The 24,011-nt window shown below is 41.3% G+C and overlaps 4 protein-coding genes across 7 annotated transcripts; 2 read left to right on the top strand and 2 right to left on the bottom strand.

Moving 5' to 3' along the window:
* The first annotated feature begins 10,566 nt into the window (after positions 1 to 10,566).
* Positions 10,567 to 13,944, top strand: LOC120565230 (nuclear receptor 2C2-associated protein). Its single transcript, XM_039810833.1, has 5 exons — positions 10,567 to 10,689; positions 10,869 to 10,959; positions 12,297 to 12,402; positions 12,566 to 12,633; positions 13,468 to 13,944. The coding sequence occupies exons 1-5, from the start codon at positions 10,580 to 10,582 to the stop codon at positions 13,588 to 13,590; spliced, it is 498 nt and encodes a 165-aa protein (XP_039666767.1). The 5' UTR covers positions 10,567 to 10,579; the 3' UTR covers positions 13,591 to 13,944.
* rfxank (regulatory factor X-associated ankyrin-containing protein) lies at positions 13,919 to 16,534 on the bottom strand. Of its 3 annotated transcripts, none has more exons than XM_039810830.1 (9): positions 16,257 to 16,534; positions 15,587 to 15,691; positions 15,294 to 15,404; positions 15,125 to 15,190; positions 14,917 to 15,017; positions 14,705 to 14,830; positions 14,495 to 14,561; positions 14,318 to 14,398; positions 13,919 to 14,214 (listed from the first exon to the last, which is right to left on the bottom strand). In XM_039810830.1, exons 2-9 carry the CDS (start codon positions 15,687 to 15,689, stop codon positions 14,162 to 14,164), a joined length of 708 nt encoding a protein of 235 aa, XP_039666764.1. In that variant the 5' UTR covers positions 15,690 to 15,691; positions 16,257 to 16,534; the 3' UTR covers positions 13,919 to 14,161. The 3 variants fall into 3 exon arrangements, with proteins under 3 accessions (XP_039666764.1, XP_039666765.1, XP_039666766.1); XM_039810831.1 differs by lacking the exon at positions 16,257 to 16,534 and adding an exon at positions 15,803 to 16,006; XM_039810832.1 differs by lacking the exon at positions 14,705 to 14,830 and having other exon boundaries at positions 16,257 to 16,452.
* borcs8 (BLOC-1 related complex subunit 8) lies at positions 16,061 to 21,751 on the top strand. Of its 2 annotated transcripts, XM_039810835.1 has the most exons (6): positions 16,061 to 16,221; positions 16,446 to 16,558; positions 17,713 to 17,777; positions 17,880 to 17,987; positions 18,817 to 18,908; positions 20,405 to 21,751. In XM_039810835.1, the coding sequence occupies exons 1-5, from the start codon at positions 16,185 to 16,187 to the stop codon at positions 18,896 to 18,898; spliced, it is 405 nt and encodes a 134-aa protein (XP_039666769.1). In that variant the 5' UTR covers positions 16,061 to 16,184; the 3' UTR covers positions 18,899 to 18,908; positions 20,405 to 21,751. The 2 variants fall into 2 exon arrangements, with proteins under 2 accessions (XP_039666769.1, XP_039666770.1); XM_039810836.1 differs by lacking the exon at positions 18,817 to 18,908.
* Positions 18,304 to 23,426, bottom strand: tmem221 (transmembrane protein 221). Its single transcript, XM_039810829.1, has 3 exons — positions 22,593 to 23,426; positions 21,033 to 21,118; positions 18,304 to 20,104 (listed from the first exon to the last, which is right to left on the bottom strand). The coding sequence occupies exons 1-3, from the start codon at positions 22,901 to 22,903 to the stop codon at positions 19,566 to 19,568; spliced, it is 936 nt and encodes a 311-aa protein (XP_039666763.1). The 5' UTR covers positions 22,904 to 23,426; the 3' UTR covers positions 18,304 to 19,565.
* Between the last annotated feature and the right edge of the window lie 585 nt (positions 23,427 to 24,011).

Raw genomic sequence — 24,011 nt, 5'->3', positions numbered from 1 at the left:
GACCTGAGATGGATGGATCTCTCCATCCACTTCTCCTGATGGATAACTCATTTGCTTTTCGACGCAGTAATTAATTAGGCTTGACCAAGGACCCTCTGCCTGACCTGATCATAAATAACATGTCAAGAGTTGCTGCTAGTCAGCTCTGCTGGAGATTGCACTACTGCCTCAACCTGTCTATATTGTTTCTGTTTACAGTGTGTATGTATTGTTTGTTTTTGTTTTTTGTTTTGTATGAGTAAGCACATTGTGAGCATTGTATAATCCACAGCAAAATTCCTCATATGTGTCCTCATACCTGGCGAATAAAGCTGATTCTGATAGACTGAGGAGGTGGCTGTTTTTAGGAGACTATGGGATACACTTTTAGTCACAGCCCAGTACTGAGGCTTAGCTATTTCAAACATGGTGTCATTTCACCTTTATTGAAGGATGGCTGGCTTTTTTTCCACCCCAACCAGTCTATTTTGTATCACATAAAAATAAGCAATCAGATCGCACCGATACCATTTGTGCACATGAAAATGAATTTTGCTCTTACTGCTGCCTGCTCACATATGGTCCGGGTATTTTTATTACAACCTTTTATGACAGACATCTCCCTAACAGTTGCATAATATGCAATGCTCTTCCAATTTAAAATATGCTTCTATTGTGAACACGTTCAAATGGAAGCACTCTCCTGCGCTAGGTTTAACATTAAAGGACCTGACAGAGACAGAGAGAGATGGGCATGGGGAGAGGGAGGTGGGAGGAGGGGACAAGAGGGAGCTGTTGAGTGTCTGCTGATGGGCTAACTCAATTTCAGGGAACACAATGGAGCCAGAGGCTGATTTCCAAAAGGCAAATTGTCATTCTGAGCAGTATGGCACCTGTCTGGTGAGTTCATCTCCTGTGCGGTGGGTGGACTCGGGGGAGGAGGCCGGGACCAGAGGAGAGGACCACATTATGGTGGGCCCGGCGATGGGAGGGAATTGAAAGTGAAACTGTTTGAAATGCGTTTGAAATGCATTGGAATGAAAATCGGGCAGGCTCTTATGGCTGCCATTGGAATTCATTCAGTTTTGACCAGATTGAGTGGGTGAACAGGCGGGGATCGAGTGAATCGACCCAGACAATGATGCTGTTGCCTCGGCGACGGACCGAGGATCCCGATCCCCAGGACGTCTGCCGCCAGTCCATGTACTCTCAACCCCAACCAATCACCCCTACATCACCACAGAAACACACACACACAAAACTCCTCCACCTCTATTATTTCTTCATCTTTCAGACTGTCGGTGTGTATTAGCTGCAGCCCCTCCCCCCCACCCCCCTTTTGTGCAGCGCCCCAATTACAAAGCTGTCTGCACAGATTAAAGAGGCAGCCCATCTGACAGCAGCTAAGCACTTCAACATACACACATACAAACTGTGCTGTGCAGGCAAACCATACTCTGTACTAATCTAACCCCATCGGCCTACAGACATCTGCACATGTACATCCCCCCCGACTGTTGTGCTCCATAGCATAACACCTTACCTGACACTCTCAGCGACACTTATGTATGCACACGTCTGTCAGCCCAACACACTTGACCCTATCGACTGTCTACGCACACCAACACACATAATAATAATAAAAAAAAACAGCACAGAGCAGGTGTTTGCCGCTGCTGTCTGTCACATCCAGGGAGCAACAACAAGCCGTAATGAGAATTGGAGCTCCTAATTGATGGTGCCAGTTTTTTTTTAATTGTTGTAGAAACAATGTGCCAGACTTAGCTGAGCATGTTCAGGTGTCCACCCAATCACGGCTGTCTGAAAGGTTTTGACGCTCATGTGCTTGACCTCGCTTTGTGGCGGGTACTCCAATGCTGAGACACGACCTCAAGAGAGCAGGCTAATCTTCTCTCTATTATGGTCTTTTTATGTCCCTATCATTCACTCACTTGTCTCTTACATCATTATCTACTTTGCGTGTGAATAACTGCCTTGTGCTTGAAAAAACAAATTACCTCATTTGCCCCTCCATTCCGTTAACTCTATACTACTATATTTTACAAAGCATAGAAAGATTCAGATGGGTATAATATTAAATCATTCATTCCTTTTGAAATTAGCATATCTGAAGTGCTATTGTGGTGTGATCATCACAAAAGGTATAGCTATCTATAAAATATATCGTTTCTAGAGTTGAGACATTTAAAACTACTCTACTTTTTTTTTTTTTTTTTTTAAAACATGCCTTAACATGGGGCGGCCTCTAGCTCACCCAGTAAGAGCGTTCGCCCCATGTTGGCTGAGTCCTGCAGCGGCGTGGGTTCGAATCGGACCTGCTGCGTGTCATCCCCCATCTCTCCCCCCCTTTCCTGTCTATCCACTGTCACTCTATAATAAAGGGAAAAGCCCCCAAAATAATCTAAAAAATAAAACATGCCTTAAAAATGGAATGTCCCCCAGGGTATGTGGTCAGCTTCAATAATGTTTTCTCAAGGTGTTTCATTTACCTACTGACCGATTTCTGTGGTCCTGTGATCCAGTAACTAACCTTGCATTCTATGTATGAATATGCAGTAGGGGATTTGTTCATTTTTACCAGTCGGGACGGACCTGGTTTGTTTCGTTTACCCGCGACTGGCGATCCACATGATTAACAACTCTTTTTGGTTATGTATTTAATTATTTATTTTTTTTAATACAGAACAGTTAGATGCTGGGCAGGTAGAATACAACCGGTTAATCTGACCGTTTGGCTTAAAGCGGCACAAAACGAGGGTTTACCCGATAACCGGTAAAGTTGCGGGCCGTAAAATAGAAGCCAAGAGCTGAAAAGCACTCGAACAGGAAGAGGTGGGTGATATTTGTAGGACAGCCCATAAGATATACAATATGAGCAACGCCTCTCAAAAAACATATAGTCATGGTTATTAAGTGTGTTGGTCTTTTTACATGATCAAATGATTTTAAAAAAAAAGGGGGGGGGGGGTATTTGTGTACATGTGTCTTTGTGTATAAGTGTATTCATGTTCACATGCATAATTATGAAGCATTATTTTTGCATTGTGGCAGTATAACAACCACAACAAACAGCATTAACTCTCCCTGTTATAAGGGGAGTTACTACTCCATATACTGCAGCTAAAGACACCCAACATCAGGGATTTTACAGTAGTTGGCAAAGCCTTCCCTTTTTTATTTTGTTGTAAGTTCAGTTCAGTTTATTTTTTGTCCCAAAAGGGCAATTTGTATGCAGCAGGAAGACATCACATGAAAAATATACAACACAAAGCACACAACAATTAACACAATAAAAACAGCAGCTTCAGCCTGAGTTAAAGAATAAATAGTTGAGTTGTGTTGGAGTCATAATGAAAGTAAAAAGAACTACAAAAACTCAAACAATAGAAAATAATAATAATAATAATAATAATAATAATAATAATAATAATAAAGATAAATAAATAAATACAAGGGGTCATTATTATAAGCAAGGGCTATCGCCTCCTGAGCTGAGTTGAGTGCCTGAATGGAACGAGGAATAAAAGAGTTTTTGTATCTCTGTTTAAGAGCCATGGGGGTGCTAAAACGTAAGCCAGAAGGTAATAACATGTAGCCTGTTCTCCGTACAGAGGGTGAGTGGTGTCTGTTTGAGTCTGTTCCCATTTATTATCACTCACTCACTCTCACACACAGTTTTCACTTTTCCTTCTGTGACAGTATCAGAAAACAAAATATCGAGAAAGTGCTTTTAGGCTGAAAATTGGGTGAATAATTGAAAGCATGTACGTCTGGATGTTGCTAAGACAAGTGCTTTTGTACATTACCTCCAGTGGTGCAAGTAGAGACTGTTAACAGTCTGATTCAGCTTCTCGTGGTGGTAAACCTGAATTGTAACCATACCAAACCACTGAGATGCAGCAGGTAAATAGAGTTAAAGGCATCTGCACTAAAACCTTTTTTTTTTTTTTTAAACCAACTGACAGAAGGGGTTGAGTGATCTCTGATGATGTAGTGCGTGCATTGCCTCTTCTTACCTTGAGAAAACAGAGAGGAGGAGGAGGAGGAGGGTCTGTGAAGAGCTGCTCTGATGCTTGGCTGCTCATGTTCACAAGGTGTGTTTCTGTGAATAAAGTGAGACAAGGAGATTAGGAGGATGGGAGGTGGGGTCATGCACGCAGATGCACTTGCCCGCTGGAATACAGAGTATGAGGATGAGTCCTCCTCCAGACAGCTAAAACTGTAGAGAGGTAAATGGCCTGTTTTTATATAGCCCTTTTCTAGTCTTAACAACTACTCAAAGCACTTTTACATAGTACAGGAACCATTCACACACTGAAGCCAAGGATGCCATGTTGTACATCAGATAAACATTCACACACATTTACACTCAGGGTAACTCAGGGTTCAGTGTCTTGCCCAAGGACACTTCAACAAAGGACTGCTGGGCCACCAACCTTCCGATTGGCAGGCAACCTCTCTACCACTGAGCCACAGCTGCCTGAAGAGGAGAAAACAAAGATTCTATTCAGCACCACGTATGTAGTCTTAAATGCCATTACTACTGCATGCAACTGGTGTCTAACTGCAAAATCCACACCTTTCTAAAAACAACAGATTTTCACTGCTTTGATCCAACTAGTTTATCTTCTGTTGTTTTCGTCTCACACTATAACCTGAACATGAAAGGGGAATTCCCTCAACCGTGAGATCCCCCCTGCTATTCCTCGTGACAAATCCCTGTGACTTCACCGTAAAATGATACGCTCTGGCTTCTCTTTGCACTGTGATCTCCTGCGAGCGCCTGCTAGTGCTCCAGTCATTACTGAAGGCCCATTTCCTTGCTGAGATATCAGAGGCCTGGGCTTGCCCCTGTGGTAGCGAGGCTGCAGACTGAGAAGGGGTTGAGCGAGGCATATCCTGGGGGCCTCCAACCACATCATGAGCAAGCAGGGATTCTGACTGCTCGAGCATGAAGTAGAAGCGGCCACACTTCATAAATCCTGCCCATCGCGGCACTGCACATAGCCGGGGATGCAAAGCCCGGGGGAACAAATTTGACTCATGCTCTATACTTGCTTGTCACCTTGTATTGTTCGTATACAAGATGACCGTATATTCTCACTGTGATTCTGCCAGCAAAGTGTGTCCAACCGCTTGGACACTGTGCTAAATAATCCCAGGGTTCCATTATGCTCCAGTCATCCATCATTTTTTTTTTAAGATTATTTTTTGGCCATTTTAGGCCTTTATTTTTATAGGACATCTGAAGACATGAAAGGGGAGAGAGAGAGAGAGAGAGAGAGAGAGAGAGAGAAAGAGAGAGAGAGAGAGGGGGGAATGACATGCAGCAAAGGACCACAGGTCGGAGTCAAACCAGCGGCCACTGTGTCAAGGAGCAAACCTCTATATATGGGCGCACCCAGGAACCCAATCTTTCAGTAATTTAAAGCACCCATATTATGCTCATTTTCAGGTTCATAATTGTATTTTAAGGTTGTACCAGAATAGGTTTACATGGTTTAATTTTCAAAAAACACCATATTTTTGTTGTACTCCACATTGCTGCAGCTCCTCTTTTCACCCTGTGTTCAGGTCTCTGTTTTAGCTACAGAGTGAGACATCTTTTCTTCTGTACTATCTTTGATTGCACTGGCACATGCGCAGTAGCTCAGATCATAGATCATGTCCGCTAGCTCCACAGACAGTAAAAGAAAGGCCGTTTCTCCAACTTCGGTCAGTTACAAGGCAGGATTAGCCGTGAGACTTCTTCTAAACGAGGGCGCACATGTAAATAGTTCTTTTGTAGATTATGGTGAATTTGTGTGTGTTGTAGCAGTGCTTTGCCATTGAGAACGAGGTAGCATGCGAGCGCTAGCATGCTAACGGTTGCGGTTAGCCAGCTCGTTTCGGCTAGTGACGTAGAAAGCCGTGCCGATTTTGACCAGCTCACCCGGAGACTGAAGGCAGGACACATTCAGAAACCCGTATGTCACTCAAAACAGCATGGATGGATTTTTTTCAAAGTTTGTATGCGTGTGGAAGCACCAGAGACACACATAACACCCCATATCCCAGAAAAAAAGGGATTTTTCTGGGATTTGGGGTGTTATTTGGGCACTTTAAAGCTGTGAAAGCATGCATGTCCACCTTTACGCTGCCTGGAATAATAATAAGAAAAAAAAATAGAGGAGAGTGAACTCACACAGACAACGAATCAAACCCAAAGCTCCTTAATTGTGTGAGTGAATAAATTACAAGTGATTGTGCTTTGTAATGAAGGCAGCGGAGCATATTGTGCAAATGCTCTGCTTTTTAATGATTTAATTAGAGAACCTCGCTCAAACTGGAGCAGAAAATTTCAACATGGAGATGAGTGAGGAGCTCTGCCAGCAAACGGCACCGCGACTCAAGATCCAGTGTTAATTGCTGCAGCAGTCGACAGATGTGCCTCACGTTTCTGCCCATTTCCTGCTTTATTAAAATTAGCTGTAGCCCAAAGAACGCCAAATGTTGTCTTCCTGAAGTAAATGATTTACGACCGCTAAGCGGCATCATGTCATTCTAATTTCCGACATTCTCTAGTCAGATTAGAAAGGATGCTGTCTGTGGCCTAAGGCAGTGTGTTAAATCATTAACTACAGCTATCATCAACTACTGATTTGTCCCAAGATGACGGATGCAAAATGTAAAACTTCCAACTACTAAACTTCAGAAGTTATAGTTATATATTTATCTATTTTGTTAAGCCTCAACGCACACTACCAGTGACTACACCTACTGTTTTCACACCAACCGACTCCCCCATCGCACCAGAAAGTTTCATTTTTCAAGGCGGACTTCTCATTAATCAAAGTAAACCACAAAAAAAAGTTCAGTGAAGTCACAGAGCCAGTTTGTCATGTGGACCAAAAGGGGACAGCCTAATGTGCTGTGGTGCTGCCCCAGCCCGAAAGCTGTGTCCCTCCACTGACAGCAGCACGGGCATTAATCACCTAACTCATTAAGACAATCTGCACAAGTGCCCACAGCTCATAAACTCTGGAATAGACCAGAGTGACTGTTTTACCTCCTGAAGCACCTGCTTATTTACTTCTCAGTACAGTCAGACTACCCATCCATTTCAGATGACACGGGGCCATGGCTGTCTATCTCCGTCATCTTTATTCATTGCGATAGACGTTGTTTGTCTTCAGGTATCTGTAAACGATAAAAAGGAAATCTTCGTTTTCAACAACATTAGTGACCGAGGAATTGCACTGAAATTGCAAACAAGGAAAATTTGATGCTTAATATTGATGCACTTCTCTCTAGAACAACACTTTTATAAAATAAATAAAAACAATGAGCAGTATATCCTTCAAGAATGACCCTGATTCTGTTGCCAAGACTGGAGCTTGTTTTTGCTTTTTCCAACGTTTTAAATTGTTACATTTTTCTTCTACACATTTTCAGCACTTATTTCTACGTCCCATATTTTCTGATATAAAACAAAAACTGAAAATGGGTCAATTTGACCCGAAGTCAACACAAGGGCTAATGGTTATCATTTGCATTACGTAAAATAGAAATATGTACAACACTTTGTTGGTACCTATTCCCAAATTGAATAGACAGACTTTTCTCATGTATCTCACTGCTCCATCTCCAAGGTGTAATGTGCATGCTTTTCAATGAAAGAATATTTAATGATCACATTGAGGGTATGAAAAGATGTTCTGCTCACAACGACAATCTGATGCTCTCCCGAGGCTCCACGGAAGGGTGCACTTTTTTGCCATGATTACTCATTCTGAGCATGATACCTCTCTTCGGTACAGGCTCTTTGTAATAAGTCAGAGTGAGAAACCGCTAAGACTTTAAGTATCATCACGGAAGGTAAAGAGGTTTCATGTAAAAGACCAAAAAGCCAGCTGGGGTTAAGCCCAACACCACTGCCTCGTTGGGACATAACCTAGAGAGGTGACAAACACAGAGAGAAATGGAAACCGCTGTGGTGAAAATGTGACAAAGATGGCTGAGGGAACATGAGGGTTTAGGCCGAGTCAGTGACAGAGGTGAAGGTAATCCTCTAACAAGCTCAGCGAGCAAGAAAGGACAGAAAAGTTTCATTGTGACAAAGTTGACCGTGAGATGTTAAACCGGACATGTAAATAAAAGCTGCTTTTTCACATGACAACAAAACTAATTGTGAAATATTTTGGAGGCAAGTAACTGAAACAGTTGTGACATCGATAAAGATCCCCCTTTAAGCCCACCATGGCCCGAGTGATGAGCCCAGGTTAAAGGAATAGTTTGACATTTTGTGAAATAACATTCTTATTCACTTTCTTTCGGAAAGTTGGATGAGAAGATCAATACCACTCTTATGTGTGTCCGTAAAATATAAGGTTACAGCCCATTGACATATATAAACTGGACCAACAGATCCCGTTGCTCTGGACGGAGACCAGTGAAGGATATTAAAAGCACTTCCGGTGAGCGCTGAGCGTTACTGCGCAGCCTCCAACTGAGCTTGAAGATGTAGATGTGACGTGAGCAACGTGTCTGGAAGTTGGAAGTCTTCTGGTAGCTGTGCCAAGAGAAATCTCAATCATTCCCAATCTTGCAGAGACGGAGAGCGTAGGTATATGTAAGGAGATAACATAGGCACAGGCTTGCTAACTAAAATACTAGTTATCATTAGTAATTAAACTTAAACAGCTCATGTAAGTCAAAAATGCCTGCGAGCCTCTCCTGTACTATATGGTAATTCCTCTACTATGCGACAGTAAGTTGCTTGGTTATGACAAAATCGTTAGCATATTTTTACAAAAACGTCTACTACGGAGCCATAATGTGAGATACAAGGTAATGGAGACTTTTAATTGTCGTGTTTCTTTAGAAATAAACAATGGACAAATTAAACGCTTCAGATGTAAAGTTATTCTCTGTCAAAGTGGTGCCAAAATGAATGGCATTCAATGGAGTGCTAACGGGAGGTGATGGCTTGGTAGCATCAAAATGGCGTCATAGGAGCTACGCGTTCCGGGGAGAGGCTTACCCCCTTGCTACAGCCAGGAGTCAGTTAGCTTAGCTTAGCATAAAGACTGGCAACAGGAGGAAACAACGAGCCTGGCTCTGTCCAAACACCTCTAAAGCTCAATAACTAACACATATATATGTCATTTGTTTGACCTATACAAAAAACAATGTGTAAAAATGGCAAGTTGTGGTTTTATGGGGCCGGACTATTTCTCGGGTGGGTGCAGTAACTTCCCGGAGTCTCCACTGGTTACCTGGCAACCTGACGTGTCAAGCTCTTCCATTTATTGGACACAAAGAGCCTATGTGGGTTCTTCCTATGATTGCACATGTGGGCTCTACTTGCAGTCCAACTTGGCCTCACCAGCAGTCCACATGGGTAAAACACATATGGGACCTTTTATGGCGCCAGCAGACATTTCACGGACCTCCTATGCCAACTCATCATTCACCCATGTGAGGCCCCACATGGGTATGTTGGGCAAGTGAAAGGTCCAAAATGGCTACAGGCCATAATCTGAGCACCTGGCAAATGAATTGTTGAGCCAGCGTTTCTGATTAACAACTCTACAAAACTCCCAATGATATATACATTTGCGGCCATTCACAGATACGGGACAAATATTACAGCAGCTTTAAATCACAATTTATACTTAATCTGACTTGACAGGGGGCTGTAAATCCAAACCTGCAGTACGAAGGCTTACAAAGTCTAAGTGTGTGGTGCTGATTGTGGAAGGGCTAAGGTGTGTGTGTGTGTGTGTGTGTGTGTGTGTGTGTGTGTGTGTGTGTGTGTGTGTGTGTGTGTGTGTGTGTGTGTAAAATGCAGTTATACCCAGGTTGCCCTGCGCAATTCTTTTTTTTTAACGGAGGCTGGGTTTCATCAGGTTTTGTATTTCAGACCTATTGATTATCTGCAGTGAGGGGCACTGTGACAAAACCTCAGCAGGAGTTCTCCATCTGCAATAAGCCATGTGCCAAATACAGGCTCTCTCCCTCACACATATTTGGTCGGCTGTGCTATTGCTTCCCTGGTTATGAAAGAAAGAGAGTTATAGGAATATGCTCACTGATAAAAGCAGCACAACGTATGCTGGTATTGGTTCTTTTATGGGATCAACCAATCTGCTGTAAACACAATCACAGATTTATTTTAACACACATGTAACATTTAAAGCTGTTTTTTTTGTATCTATTACTCTGCATGTTTCATTTGAAGGTTGCAATCGGTTAGCCGATTGATTCACCTCTTGAGAATCCTCTTTTCCTAATCGATTCTTATCTCCCTGACCTTTGTGTCTCCTCCTGTAGACAACAGTGAGACATGCAGGGAAACATGAAGGAGAACAGCACGTAGCATCTTTCTGGCCAGCCTAATGGGCACACAGATTATAAAGAGTCGAATTAAATTTAATGTTTTATGCTCTTAATTATTAATTGTGAGCCGCCGGGACCTTAGATGAAGATGAAAAGACTTTACCTTCAGTTTTGGGCAGCAAACAGCAACAGCGCCATGCAATATTTGGACGGACCGTGACCTCCATCTAGTGGCGGGAAGACAAACAGCTAGCTACCTATGTACGTCACTGTCGTAAAGAAAGAACCAGCGTGGCCGGATCGCTGTACGGCATTTTCAAATTGTTTAGACATGGCATCCTCGTTGATTTGCGGCGAAACTCACAGCAGGTAAGTAACTATAAATGAATTAAGGTTATTCATTTTGACATAGCCAATGGACCTAAATGTCATATTTGAACGGCTGTCTCTCGTTAGGTCAATACAAAACGACTCGTAGATGACACATGCTCTACGTTAGCCAGGAGACGTTCAAACTAACAGCTGGGATTATGTCACTCTCATTTTAGGGTGAGTTCAGTGCTAAACAGAGATGTGAAGCAGTATGGAAAGAAATATTTGTTTGACCGCAATGAAGAGACGTGCTGGAACTCAGACCAGGTAAAACTGCAGCAGCCCCAGTGTTATAAACATACTTATTGTAAACCGTATGTATTAAACACTAATACCAATGGTAACTTACCCTATTTTTGCAGTTAATGTATAACCGACATACTTAGTTAAGACTATTACAGGTGATACAAATGATAATACTCAAACTGCGGCTTTAGAATGCCACCTAAACTCATACAGTCTATACATAAACTTCTCTAGAAGTGTACATTGTTTTCTCCAAAAATGTATTAGTTCTGTCAAAGATACTCTATCGGTCTCTGGTTCTGTAAAGTCTTCTGAGATGTCACATCACCGCCATCCACATTTGTTTTAAGCTCTTTTTTTTCTGCATTGCATTGCGGTAGACTAGTGTACGTCAACAGTATACTCAAAAGTCAAGTGTACTTAGTATGCATACTGGCTAGGGCTGCTCGATTATGGAAAAAAAAAATAATCACGATTAGGGCTGTTCCCTCTTAGTCGATTAGTCGACTAATCGGTCATTTTGGTCTTAGTCAACTAGGATTTCTTTAGTCGATTAGTCATGTTTTATGCTCTTTTTTCAACGCTTTATAAGAACACTGATTTCAAACATATTTTAAACACACAAATTGTAGTAAAAGGTGCTTTTGCATGACTCTTTGCGGAGAAACTCAGATTTACAGATCTGTCGATTAAATCAACTAATCGATTAGTCGATACAATTGAATGAGAGTTAGTCGACTAAGAATTTCTTTAATCGAGCACAGCCCTAATCACGATTATTTTGGTCAATATTGAAATCACGATAATTTAACACGATTGCTCGTTGACTTCTGGAAAGATGTTGCAATTATTGAACTTAAAAAACAGTGGAAAAAGTTAAATAAATCAACAGTAAAAAACACATACAGCTGTGAAATTTGCCTTAATGCTTTTCCTATTTAAACTTTATTTTTTCATTCAGAACACAAGAGAAAATAAGAGTTTACTTGCAAAATGTAATGAGCTAAATAATTGTATTTCTCGATTATTCTGTTTTGGTGATCGTTGGGAGCCAAAATCATAATCACAATTAAAGTTTGATTAATTGCACAGCCCTAATACTGGCTAAATAATGTTTATTTAGTAGATTGTCCATTGTAAACGGACAATATATTCAAAACCCTACTTACAATTCCTATGTAGGATGGAATATATATATATATATATATATATATATATATATATATATATATATATATATATATATATATACACACACACACACACACACACACACACACACACACACACACACACACACACACACACACACACACCCTGAATGTCCATGGGAGTCATCAGCATCATGTCTTTGACAGGGTGAATGTCAATGGGTGTGTCTGGAGTTCCCCCAATCTGTCAAGGTGTCCGAGTTAAAGGTCCAGTTCCAGGGAGGCTTCTCCGCGAAAACATGCAGACTAGACGGTAAAACTCAGAGATCACATTTATCAACTGTGAACCTCGTCACAAATTGTTTCCTGATCCACTGCCTTCTCATTTTGTTTTGTTGTGTTTCATACTATTCCAAGACAAGATGTTAGGTGTGATAAGATAAGGTCAATTATTTTCCACTTGTGCCTTCCCGCAGGTTGTCCAAAAGATGGAGCCTTTACAGAGATCAGTCATTTTTATCCAGAGGACGACAACTCTCTTCAGATATCCTTGAGTCTTACTGTGCAGAATCGGACCGAGATTTGATTGATAACCCTGTAAAGGGTCAATGCTAAATGGGGGGGGGGGGGCAACATTTAAAAATAGTGAACCTTATATTTTCTACAACACATACTCATTTACCTAGCCTGGTTGACACCAGACCCTTCTCAGTTGTAACTGAGGGTGGGTCTGCGCAATTGCATAGTCCTTCAACCAATCAGACCAACGATCCAGGTGACGTAGCAGCGACAGCGGCATCAACAGGTTGCTGCGCTTCGGTGGCCAGCTTGTCATCGGGTAAAGCCCGTCTCTACGGTTGTGATTGGTGCCTCGATTTGGAAAAATTGGAAATGGGCTTGAATGGGCTCTTGGCCAGACTGACTTGCAGAGCAAATCTCAAATTTGCCGGAAGGTCATCAGGGTTTTCCCAGGCTATCATTTACCAGTAATCAAGGTTAACTTTAAATGTTACATTTAACTCTTTACTCAACTTCATTAATCATCATTTTACAACCAATGATGTGCACCGTGAACAATCATTAGGCTTACCAAAACCACTCTCTCAGACAAATATTGGTGTTCCATCACCAATATTGTTTAACCAGATAGTTAACGTAATACTAAATACAATCCTGGCTTAATCTGTTGAAATTTAGCCTGTGGGTCTACACCAGGGTTTGTTATTTTCCGGCGGCTGAAGCTGTACCTGTCACTCTAGGATCTAGGATGTGTTTCCTGTTACCGATGTAGATGAGTCATAATAAGTATCGGACAATATTTTCATGGGCATGCTTTTCATTATTGCCATGCTTATCTTGTTCTTAACTCCACACCCACAGCTTTCCCATACAGGAGGCCCCTGCAGTGGACAAAGTAAAAATAATGTTTGAGAATAGTGCCGACTTTTTTGGGAGAATTATTGTTTATTCCTTGGATGTCCTGGGGGAAAAAGCCTCATGACCATTTTTTTGTCGTCTCGTGAGAGAGGAAATGACTCCTGAGTAAAATGCAGGATGGTGTGGTGGCACTTGGGAAACATGTCATCTGTGCTGCCACCTCATGAACTGATCTGAACGTGGCCTTTTTTGGTATGGATGCTTTCAGGGATCTGTCCAGCCATCTCACTCTTCATTACTCAAACACAGAAGGCTTGGCATGGAGTCCAAATTTGAGTTTTAATTGCAGATTTAATGTGTTTCTTGTGATTATAAGAGCACTTGTAATGATGCTTTCTGAACTTATATCGTGCCTTTTAAGTCAAAGCGCCATTCCAGTGGAACACACATTATAAAAATAAATTTTTATTAAAACTTGGTTCACAGTCCTTTTTTTGCTGTCCTTCAGCCAAACAAAATAATTCTGCTGCACAATGTTGCATTTTAGTTTAAATGTCTCTGCATATAAACTGATGTATTACAATGACTTGTTATTGTGACAGAAGTCTTGGTCATCTCACCATCGATGATAGCTGGTTGCAGATCTGAGATCAACTGTGTGAGCCCAGATTTCCAGTTATTGACTTTAACCAGTGTCATGTTGTTGGTTTGTAGAGTTTGAGAATATGGTCCTCCAACACTTTCTGAACTAGGAAACAAATGAAAATGTTAATTTAGCTAAACATTTTTTACAGTAACCTCTTATAAAAAGAGAAAACTTATTTCTCAGGTATACAAAAAACAATACATACTCTTTTTGTGTCCAAGGGCAACAGCCAAGGCCATTGGACTGTACCCAGAATCAGACTCAATGGTCATGTCAGCCCCTTTGGCTTAAAGAGAGTATAGTAATGGCAGTTAAAAAAAAAGCATTCAAACAGAATTTGTCAGAGTTTATCATGACTTTACATCATAGACATGCAATGTACCCAAGAGTGCCTCTACACATTTGATGTGGTTCCCTCGTACAGCATAAAGAAGAGGAGTCCCACCGTTCTGAGAATGAAATACAAATCACAATGTAGTTGTATTTTGTTTCCTATACTTTACAACTATCTTAATGTGTGTTGGCTTGCCATAACTAATACATCTTGTGGATTTGTGTTGGCACATCAGACATAAAGAAAGTCATTGTGTACCCAATCGTAAGTGTTAATGTCTACTCCATGTCTGAGAAGAGCCTCGACAATGTCCACATAACCCCCAGAGCTGGCCAGTGTCAGGGCACTCTCTCGCTCCCTCGCAATTGCTTTGGGGTCTGCGCCCTAAAACAAAAATCCCATAAACATTGATAAGCGAGTGCATTTGGACATGTGCGTGTCTTTCTGGACAGCAGTCTCTTACTTCTAACCTTTTCCAAGAGAAAATCCACCACTGCTTTCTCTCCAAACGCTGCTGCCCACATGAGAGGCGTAAAGCCCCGTTCATCCTGTTTGCTCAGCAGTGAACTGTCTGCAAAATAAAGTTGGTCACGGCCCATCAGTAGAAATATTGTACAATTCAATACCTACATTTGCATTCTGTTATAGGCTGCCTATAGTGACATCCAAATTCCTCACCTTTACTCAGGTGTGCCGCCACTTGTGAAACCTCGCCTTGAGCTGCCAACTGGTGTATGGACAGAGCTGCATGGTGGAAATAACATCTGAATAACTTCATATGATCAATACAATGAAAATACCATTATTGCTTGTCTAGCACACAATTTTGTCCTTTGGCAGTACTTACCGTCTAATGTTGCTGGGCGTACTGTAACCTCATTCCCACGCTGCTTGTTGGTCAGAGTGGTGGGGTGTATGAACAAACCCTCTTCATCCACATCCATGTTTTCTGGAGACACTGGCCCAAGCAGAACCATAGCCATGTCAGTGGAAGCAATACTCTCGGTTTAACTGATTATTTTAAGACTGCAAACATCTGGGTTGACAACAGATGTTACATAGAAAAAGGTAACGTGTCAAGAAAGTGATCACGGACAAGGAACTTATATTAAAAGATCAAATATAAAAAGGCATAGGTACCATTGGACCTCTCATCTCTGGACTCGGAAGGACAAACATTCGCGTTAGATGACCGACTATTTTGGCCATCTGCAACCTCTTCATCACCTCTGGCCTGCATCATCACTGCAATAAAAAAAAAAAAAAAAGACATGAACTAGCTAATAAATAAAGTGGTACAGCCCTCAAAAGTAGCCACAATTAGTTCATAAAGCACAAGCAACGTTGTCCACTCACCACATCCAGCCTTAGAGTCTAATTTGCGCTAACTTCCTTTTGGACAAACTGAAAGTAAATTATTTCGCGTCGCACGATGGGTCTTGCTGGAAGTGCACGAAATGTACCGAGATACATTACTTGTCGCTCAGTTGATTAGCTATTTAATAAATCATTTATTTTCACAAAATAAACGAGGACACGTTGGATTCAACCGGTGTAACGCATCACCGCGTTACTCCTCGAAGGAAGAACTAATATTTCATAATCGTTATTTCTGTCCGGAATATTGTCGTGTGACACATGAAAACAAAAATACGGAAGAAGCAAGAATCAGCTGACACATTTCGCGTACAACTGCATTGTGTTGTTATCGGTTTCTGGCATAAAGCAGCCCTGCATTATGGAGGACCAGGAGATGCAACTAAAAGTTAGACGAGGTAAATATTAGTTTAATTTATCAGCATACAATTACCTCATTGTTCACCTTGCAACGAAGCTAGTAGCTGTTAGCTCGCCTTAGCCGCTAAGCTAATGCTAGCTATGTTTACATCGCTGTTTGTTCATGTCCCATGCTGTTGGATGTTTCCCCTCTGGTTTTCTCTCCTTTTCTAACACTGGTCAGGTATTCTCTGCATTTGTCTGTACTTCTTTGATTCTACAGTGACGGACAAATTCACGGAGAGCATGTACGTGCTAGCTAACGAGCCGTCAGTGGCTCTCTACCGACTGCAGGAACACGTCAGAAGGTCCCTGCCTGAACTGGTGCAACACAAGGTATTCACCCTGTGTCATTGTTGGGGGAAAAAAAACTACAACTAGTAGGGATAACCAACCGCAAAAAAATGTTTTTATCGCCTTATTACAATAACCTGAGAGTAATGTATCAAGAAACAAACAAATACCACAAGTAAGTAAATAAATAAGTAAGTAGTAAAGTTTATTTGTATAGCACCTTTCACAGATAGAAATCACAGTGCTTCACAATAAAACGTAATACAATACAACAAGTTAAAATGCATATAGAAAATATAACAAACAACCATAAAAAACCCTCGACTAACTAAAAGCCTGCTTGAATAGCAGTCTTCAATTGCTTTTTAAAAGATTCGACAAAATTCACACAACGTAGAAAGGGAGGCAGTAATAATGCACTCAGTAAACAACACAACCCTCACAAGTAGGGTCGGGCATCCTTTAGATTTTAACGATTCTGATTCCAATTGCGATTCTTCCTTTCGATTCCGGTTGTTATCGATTCTCGATTCCGATTCTTTGAGGGGTGGAGTTGAAACGGGTCACATGCTTATTTCACAAATAAGAGGAAAGTTTTATTTTTATTCAAAGGTGGGTTGCAGTTTGCTCCAAGGCTGCAACGCAACAAGCGCCTGGCCGCTACGGAAACCAAAACTTGCGCATATTAAATTTGGAACCCATGATCACATTTGAAACCAAATCCTCCAAACGATTCCAATAAAGAAACGATTCCGATGGAATCGTAATTTTTGAACCGATTCCAAGTAGGAATCGGTTCTCGATGCCCAACCCTACTCACAAGTCTGTAGATGACATCATCAGTATGTCTGCTACTCAATTAAAGACCAGAGACATTTAAATCAAGTAGTTAAAACTGAGGTATGCAATAGTAAGGAAGTAACATGTATGAATTCTGATTTAGCCTGTAGTTCCCCTGTAGGGTTTGGTTGCTTTTATTACTTTGTGACTTATTTTCAAGTCTCAAGCTTTTGTGTTTGTTGTCAAAGTTGTCATCCACTTTTAAATCAGAAGACAGGATTAGCAATGGAGATCGTGTGTTTGGTGGTAAAATGTATGCTTTGCTGTCAAATGCTCTGGGCAGCAACTAATAGTATAATGTAGTTTTACTCCTTCAGAATAATTGATGGTAGTATTTTCTGTCCTTCCTCACACAGACAGACATGCAGAGCTGGGAGGAGCAGAGTCAAGGAGCCATCTACAGTGTAGAGTATGCATGCAGGTGAGCAGAAGCATACTGTAGACCTGCATACAGTATTTGCAGAACCCAGGCACTGTCATGTCATGACTGATAACAATTTGATTGATCTGTTGGTTTTTGCAGTGCCGTGAAGAGCATGACGAACAGCAGCTTGTATTTCAAAAACATTGACGGCCTCCTCCGTCAAGCCATCAGCATGAAGGAACAGATTAGCAACTCTCAAGGACGCAGGTAGGAGGCAGCAGTGAACATGCTGACTGAGCCACAGTGATGTCTAAAGTGTGGCATTTTGTGGTAAAAAGCCAAAAAATGTGCAAATTTAGATGTACACCAACATTTGTCATGTGGCAAAGTTAGTTCTTGGGGCTGTTATCTAGCTCAACTTTGAAAGGTTAAATATGTGTAAAAGAAGTAATGGAACTTTTTTTCTTTTTTTTGCAAAACTGCAAAAAGTGTAAGGGTAATATAAGGGTGTTTCTCACTGCTAAATACTTGTGCCTGTATCAAGGGTTGTTTCTTCAACCATTTGGACGAGGGACAGTCATCATTTGAGGTTTTCACACACTTTTATTACAATTACCAAACAAAAAATAGTCACTGACACAATTATTGCCAATATTTAAATAAGCCAGATGATTATTATAGGTTATTACTTTTTTGGTCATACTACCCACCCCTACAAAAATGTCCAAGATCCACTTGTGAGTCCTTATCCATCTCGTTTTCCTGAATTTCTGCATACTTGACTTATTTGAGAGTAAAATTAGAGACGCAAGTGACTCAGTGCCTGGAGTTTTATCCTGTCCTCCTGCATTTATTCTTTGCACAATATCATGCCTTTTGTTTGTTGTTTTTGTTTTATTTAATCCATTTATTATTAATTGTATATCACGTAATATTTTGGGACATCAGCTAATACGTTTTTTTCCTTCCTTTCAGTTTTATTCCCCCCAATAACTGCAAAATATTTATCAGGCCTGTTCTGAACTCTTTTGTAGTTAATGGGAGCTTCACATTTTCTGTTTTATTTGCCCTGTTTTTCCTTTGCACCTGCATGAAGCTTACATGATGTGACCCCCTCACCCAGTCCCCTTGTCTCTGCTCCACATGCCCCATCCACTTCCTCATTACCTCTGGACTGAGGTGTCCAAGGTTAGTATTACCTCCAGACATGACGACATCACATTCAGGCCTGTATTATACATTTTCATTTTTTTCATAAAGGTTTTACACGTGTATTGAAATGACAATTAAAGTTAACAGGTTTTTTGTGAAGCATTATCGTAATCTCCTTTTTCAGGTGTCAAAAAAAGCATCCTACTTTTAAACTGAATTATATCTTCTAAAACATTAATTAATTTATGCTTGATATGAAATCATTTTGAACAACACATAACAAAACACATCTGCACATTGTGCACAAATATTTGGCAACAAGCCACCATATACAGCGAGCAAGTATTGACATTATTACAATCAAAGCTATACATTTGCCAGGTTCATACTTGGGCAACACTGGGGAGATTTAAATCAAACTCATTCAAACAACAACACTACAAATTATACAGACGTTGTGCTCAATATGTCTTTCATCAAGTTAAAAATGCTTTATAATCTGAACAGGAAAAATCAGTTGATAAAGGGGAAAACTTGGGTACGCCTTTCAATCTCTGTCCCATTTTTGTGTGTGTAAAAAGCTCCAAACTGACCGTTCTACATCCGTCTGAGACGCCACTTGTGTTAGCAGTCCTCTAGTGATGCTTAAAAAGGTCATCAGTTTCTCTAACCACAAGCTCAGCTTCCTTTATGTCACACAAGAGTAGAGTCTTTTGCAGAAATCCCTGACTTGCGTGCAAGGACACTCCTCATCTCGTTGTTGACCCCATTCCAGGGTTTAGCCTGGGCCTGCAGTAAACCAGATTCAGTAGACAGGGTCCTGTGCATTCGGGGACCACTGCCAGCGCTGCTGTAGCCGTCTTTATCACTAGCGTGGCCCTGGGAGCCTTCAGCAGGGGAGTACTGCTGTTGCTGGTATTGTTGCTGCCTCGGGTTGCCACACTGAGGGTAGGCGATCTGATGCTGGAGGTGAGACTGGCTGCGCTGCATCCGCGGTTTGTCCACGCCAATTTTGAGCTCGCAGTGTCGGGAGACGGGCATGTTGCTGCTTCCGTGGTCATTCTGGAAGAGGGTGTCGAGGTGGTCGCTGTGATAGTGCTTGGCACTATAAGAAGCTTTGACCAGCGAGTGGATCACAACGACCAGTAGGATTAAGATCCCAGAGGAGAGTACGCAAGCACTTGCAATGCCTGTCTCCACCTCAAATATGAGGAGCATAAAGATGGACATAGCTGCCAAGGAAGAGAAGAGGGGAAGTTATATACACAGAAACACTAAATGACCAGCAAGCAACGTTCATCTTTTATTTGATTCATCTATTATGGGCCACATTACTTTAAACAAGTTTTTTTTTTTTTTTAACTTACATCTGGGTTTTCTGCTTTTTTCCCAGTTTAAGCTTTATTTTTATTTTCACATTTCTTTCTCCTCATCACAGCAATTGGATGCTTTACAAAAGTTCATGTAATGTTGTTGTAATGTCATTTAAAGGCTAGCTGTTCTTAGCTGAGTTGTCCTATGTTTATCTCCAGGAAAAGGACCATGGACTCTGGCATGCTAAAGGAAGGGGGAGAAAAGCACGGCTCCGGGATGTGACGTGACTTCCTGAGTTGTTGGTGTTGCTCCTACAGTCCCTTGCTCTATTACCTCTTGATTGAGGCTGAAGTGGGGTCATAAGGGCGACACCTCATCACAATAGAGGGACTGCCTCCAGTAACCCCCCCCAGTACAAGCCGCTCAGTGGAACAGAGCACCACAGCACTGCCAGGTTCAGCATTAAAAACACTTAAGTCATGGACGCTGCTCAAAGAATGCATTGTTCTCATGGACTCGCTGGACGGGCCAGAGAGAAAGCAGCCGTGCTGCTTTTGCCTCTGCTGTTGAAAATCCACTGCGCCGCCAATGTTTTGGACACTCTTTGTGAATTTGTTGTTGAAGGCTAAAGACTAAAAGAGTACCCTGCATGCAAATTATGAAAGCTCAACACACTTACACAAGGAAAACCTACAAAAATGTGCTAGAAGGCAGTAACCGATGCCCAGTTCTACTTTATTTCAGGATTTAAATATATGACAAATGCCAGATTGGGCAACATGTTCTTACAGAGAAAATCCAGAATCTTAACCAAAAAAAAATGAAAATCTAGTTTTTCATTCTTACCTGCCAAGTAGACAGAAACCCCCAGGCAAAACAGTCCGATAGCCACATGTCGTACAGCTCTGCTATCCAAAAGGAACCAGTCTGCTCTATTGAAACAGATGTCATATGGTTTTCAGACATGTTTACACTTTTAACATTGCTATTTTGTTTTTATTTTCTCATCAGTGCATAAATGAAGATGATTTTATGCAACAATTTCTGTGTTGACAATTTTCTTTTTGTCTCAGGTGCACCTTCTTTGCTATGCAATCCAACTTTTCTTCATCTTTTTTTATTTCTCCCCTGATAAGTTCGTATACCAGAACTGTTAAGTCCTAAAGCATTTGATTATTAATTAGCTGGGTATGTTTAAATGCTCTATATTTTGTGAAGCTCATTATTATTCACATTTTCTTGGAATGTCCCCTCTGTCAGTAGGGAGGTCCTGGGGTATGCTGTTGGATTTGAAAACCGACATGGGAAAGGGCCAGCTAGAGGCTGTGTGCTGGGTGCATAATGAGAGGAAGGCCATTGTTTAGATGGGATTCATAGGCTTTGAGAGGTGGGGGTCGGCCAACAACATTGCAGTACGGGCCTCTGAACTGACACATACGGAAGACACTTTCATACTTATAAAACTGTTGTTTTTTTTTATTAATGAAACTTAATGCAGTCAACCAGGGTCCGCTGTGGTTTACAGAGAACAATTAAAGAAGATTGTGTGGGCACAAGAACACTAACCAGATACATTGTATAGTTTTTTTTTACCCCCACTTATAGCAAGGGTGTTGTACACTGACCGTGTGACCAGAAAATAGGAGCCTAGGATGCAATACAATGAAGTTCCATAGCCTTGTAATAATTTATACCATTCTTAAACCATTATGTTTTTAGGAAGGCATTGATTCGAATCCGGGGTGGTTATTTGTTTTGCCTTTTTTATATTGATCGTTTTATCATTTACATAAACAGACACCAACAACAGTTGATGTTACAGGATTTATTACAGGGTTGTGTTGGATTAGGCTACATTACATAACACAACACGGGGTATGCATTTCCCTGGTCATTCATTGCACTTAAACAAGTAGGTATGTGTAAATATATAACGTTGCTTAACAGTTACCACAGTAGCCAAAAGTGACACTTACAAGACACTATAATGCTAAAATTTAGCATTGCAACAGTAACACAAGAACGTTAAACAACGTTCGCCAACATTGGCTGGACCAGACCACATGAACGGAACAAAGGTGGGTTTTATAGCTTATAAATGTAACTTTTTATTTGTTAGAGAAATATAGTGTTATTTTTATCATTGTAAAACGTATAGTGTTGTTTTAAAGGTGTTAAAGCAGGCCTACACTTGCTCATAATTGGCCATTTCCATGTGCGTCATACTGCAATTAGCAGTAACGCGACCAGGTGCGTTTTGAACTAGTCACCGGACAATATATTTCAGAAAAAAACTGGAGCAGCACAATGCAAGTGAGTGATGCGGCTGACAGGCCTGTCGCAAGTGTTTGTTTCTTTTAAACTTGCGGTAGCGTAGAAGAGGTGCGTTACATGCAGGCTAAATACCTTTCAGTGTCCTGCTCTCCTCTGCAGACCTCTGTTGAAAAGTAGCTGTGGAGCAGACACACCACCACAGAGCTTAAATGGAGGGTGAGGGACAGAGCAGAGAGCACCGTGGAGACGGGCAGCAGGACGGCCCAGATATGAGCGGGTATGAGCGCCGAGGTGGAAGGGGGAGACTCCTTCACTGCCGTCTGTTGAGACTGAAGCTGGAAAATCAAAATCACCGATAAAACCGACATGATAGCCGATAAAATCCCCAGTAAAGACAGAACTATTAGAGACCGCTGGCTGTACTTGAGCGTCATCTTTATCATAAATCTCAGGCGGTCCGGTTTCTCCTACAGAAGTTTTTTTTTTGTTGTTGTTGCTTTTGCTGGTCGGACGCACTTATTCCGTCAATCCTAAAGTCCCCCCCAAAAAGTGCACTGGCATTGCTGTGTGAATACAATGTCTTCCTCGGTCCTTTTCGGGATGAATAGTTTCCTCTCCAACGTGGATTTTTTTTTTTTTTTTTTGCGGTAGTTTGCCTGTTGTGGTACAGCGCCCCGCTGCTCAGTCTGAGCATGTGATGGGCTTTAAATCGCCAGATTAAAAACTTCGCAACAACAATGGACTTTTTCTCTTGGATCCACGGAAACAATGCGTGGACGCGCTCCTGGGAGAGGCAGAGCTCCCGGACTAAACCCAAAACACAGTGACAGGGGGGGGAAAAGGGCATTAAAACGATGCAGTCCCACAAGTTAATCAAACTTGTACGTAATTAAATTTTAATAATGTGTACATAGCACAAACTATATCCCATTTGGAAGCATTAACTTCTAGGGCCTGCTACAAAAGAAAAACAGACCTGAAATTACTCAAATATATCCTTATGAATTGAAAGCCGTATTTTATTTCATGGGCTAATAGATTAGCCTACTTCTTATGATGTGATAGCCTTTCTATCCTCATAAAGTGATTAAAGGATTATACAGCCCTTTTCAACAGGCGATTTAATTGTCTGCTACAAACACTAGAAGAACTGACATGCACTTCATATGATAAAGCAAAATCTAATGTGACTCCAAGTCCAGAAAGCCCTAAAGTTGTTCCCGTGCAAGAGGATACCGTGGCAGGTGGGCACAGGAATTTGCAGCAGCGTCCACCTTAGCTAACCCCTCTTCATTGTAGAATACCTCTTTTATTCTTCACCCAGCTCCTCAGACTCTCTGAATCTAATTACCTTTTCACTAGTTGCCGTGGAAACATGCAAACTTTATTAGGGATGCTTTTTTTTTCTTCTTCATTGCATCCATTTATTTTACAATAAACAACAGTGCCCTGTACTTTTGTTTTTACATGCATATTGCAACCATATTGTTAAAAAAGTTACTTGTCCAGTATCTGCCTGATTTATTAGAATTCATATTTGAATATTATTTT

The sequence above is a fragment of the Perca fluviatilis genome, chromosome 9 (genome assembly GCF_010015445.1).
Source record: "Perca fluviatilis chromosome 9, GENO_Pfluv_1.0, whole genome shotgun sequence".
Lineage (NCBI taxonomy): Eukaryota > Metazoa > Chordata > Actinopteri > Perciformes > Percidae > Perca > Perca fluviatilis.
This window is presented reverse-complemented; position numbering and strand designations above follow the sequence as displayed.

Excerpts from the sequence above, each read along its gene's own strand:
- tmem221 (XM_039810829.1), bottom strand. The coding sequence starts at position 22,903 with ATGATAAAGATGACGCTCAAGTACAGCCAGCGGTCTCTAATAGTTCTG. Across the intron at positions 21,119-22,592 it reads GGAGAGCAGGACACTGAAAG|AGCAGACTGGTTCCTTTTGG; the intron begins GTATTTAGCCTG and ends CTGTTTCAATAG. Across the intron at positions 20,105-21,032 it reads GGTTTCTGTCTACTTGGCAG|CTATGTCCATCTTTATGCTC; the intron begins GTAAGAATGAAA and ends CTTCCTTGGCAG.
- borcs8 (XM_039810835.1), top strand. The coding sequence starts at position 16,185 with ATGGAGGACCAGGAGATGCAACTAAAAGTTAGACGAG. Across the intron at positions 16,222-16,445 it reads GCAACTAAAAGTTAGACGAG|TGACGGACAAATTCACGGAG; the intron begins GTAAATATTAGT and ends TTGATTCTACAG. Across the intron at positions 17,988-18,816 it reads AGCAACTCTCAAGGACGCAG|CTTACATGATGTGACCCCCT; the intron begins GTAGGAGGCAGC and ends ACCTGCATGAAG.
- rfxank (XM_039810830.1), bottom strand. The coding sequence starts at position 15,689 with ATGATGCAGGCCAGAGGTGATGAAGAGGTTGCAGATGGCCAAAATAGT. Across the intron at positions 14,831-14,916 it reads TGGATTTTCTCTTGGAAAAG|GGCGCAGACCCCAAAGCAAT; the intron begins GTTAGAAGTAAG and ends TTTTTGTTTTAG. Across the intron at positions 14,215-14,317 it reads TGCCCTTGGACACAAAAAGA|TTCAGAAAGTGTTGGAGGAC; the intron begins GTATGTATTGTT and ends TTTGTTTCCTAG.
- LOC120565230 (XM_039810833.1), top strand. The coding sequence starts at position 10,580 with ATGTACGTCACTGTCGTAAAGAAAGAACCAGCGTGGCCGGATCGCTGT. Across the intron at positions 10,960-12,296 it reads CGTGCTGGAACTCAGACCAG|GGTGAATGTCAATGGGTGTG; the intron begins GTAAAACTGCAG and ends TGTCTTTGACAG. Across the intron at positions 12,634-13,467 it reads AGGACGACAACTCTCTTCAG|AGCTTTCCCATACAGGAGGC; the intron begins ATATCCTTGAGT and ends CTCCACACCCAC.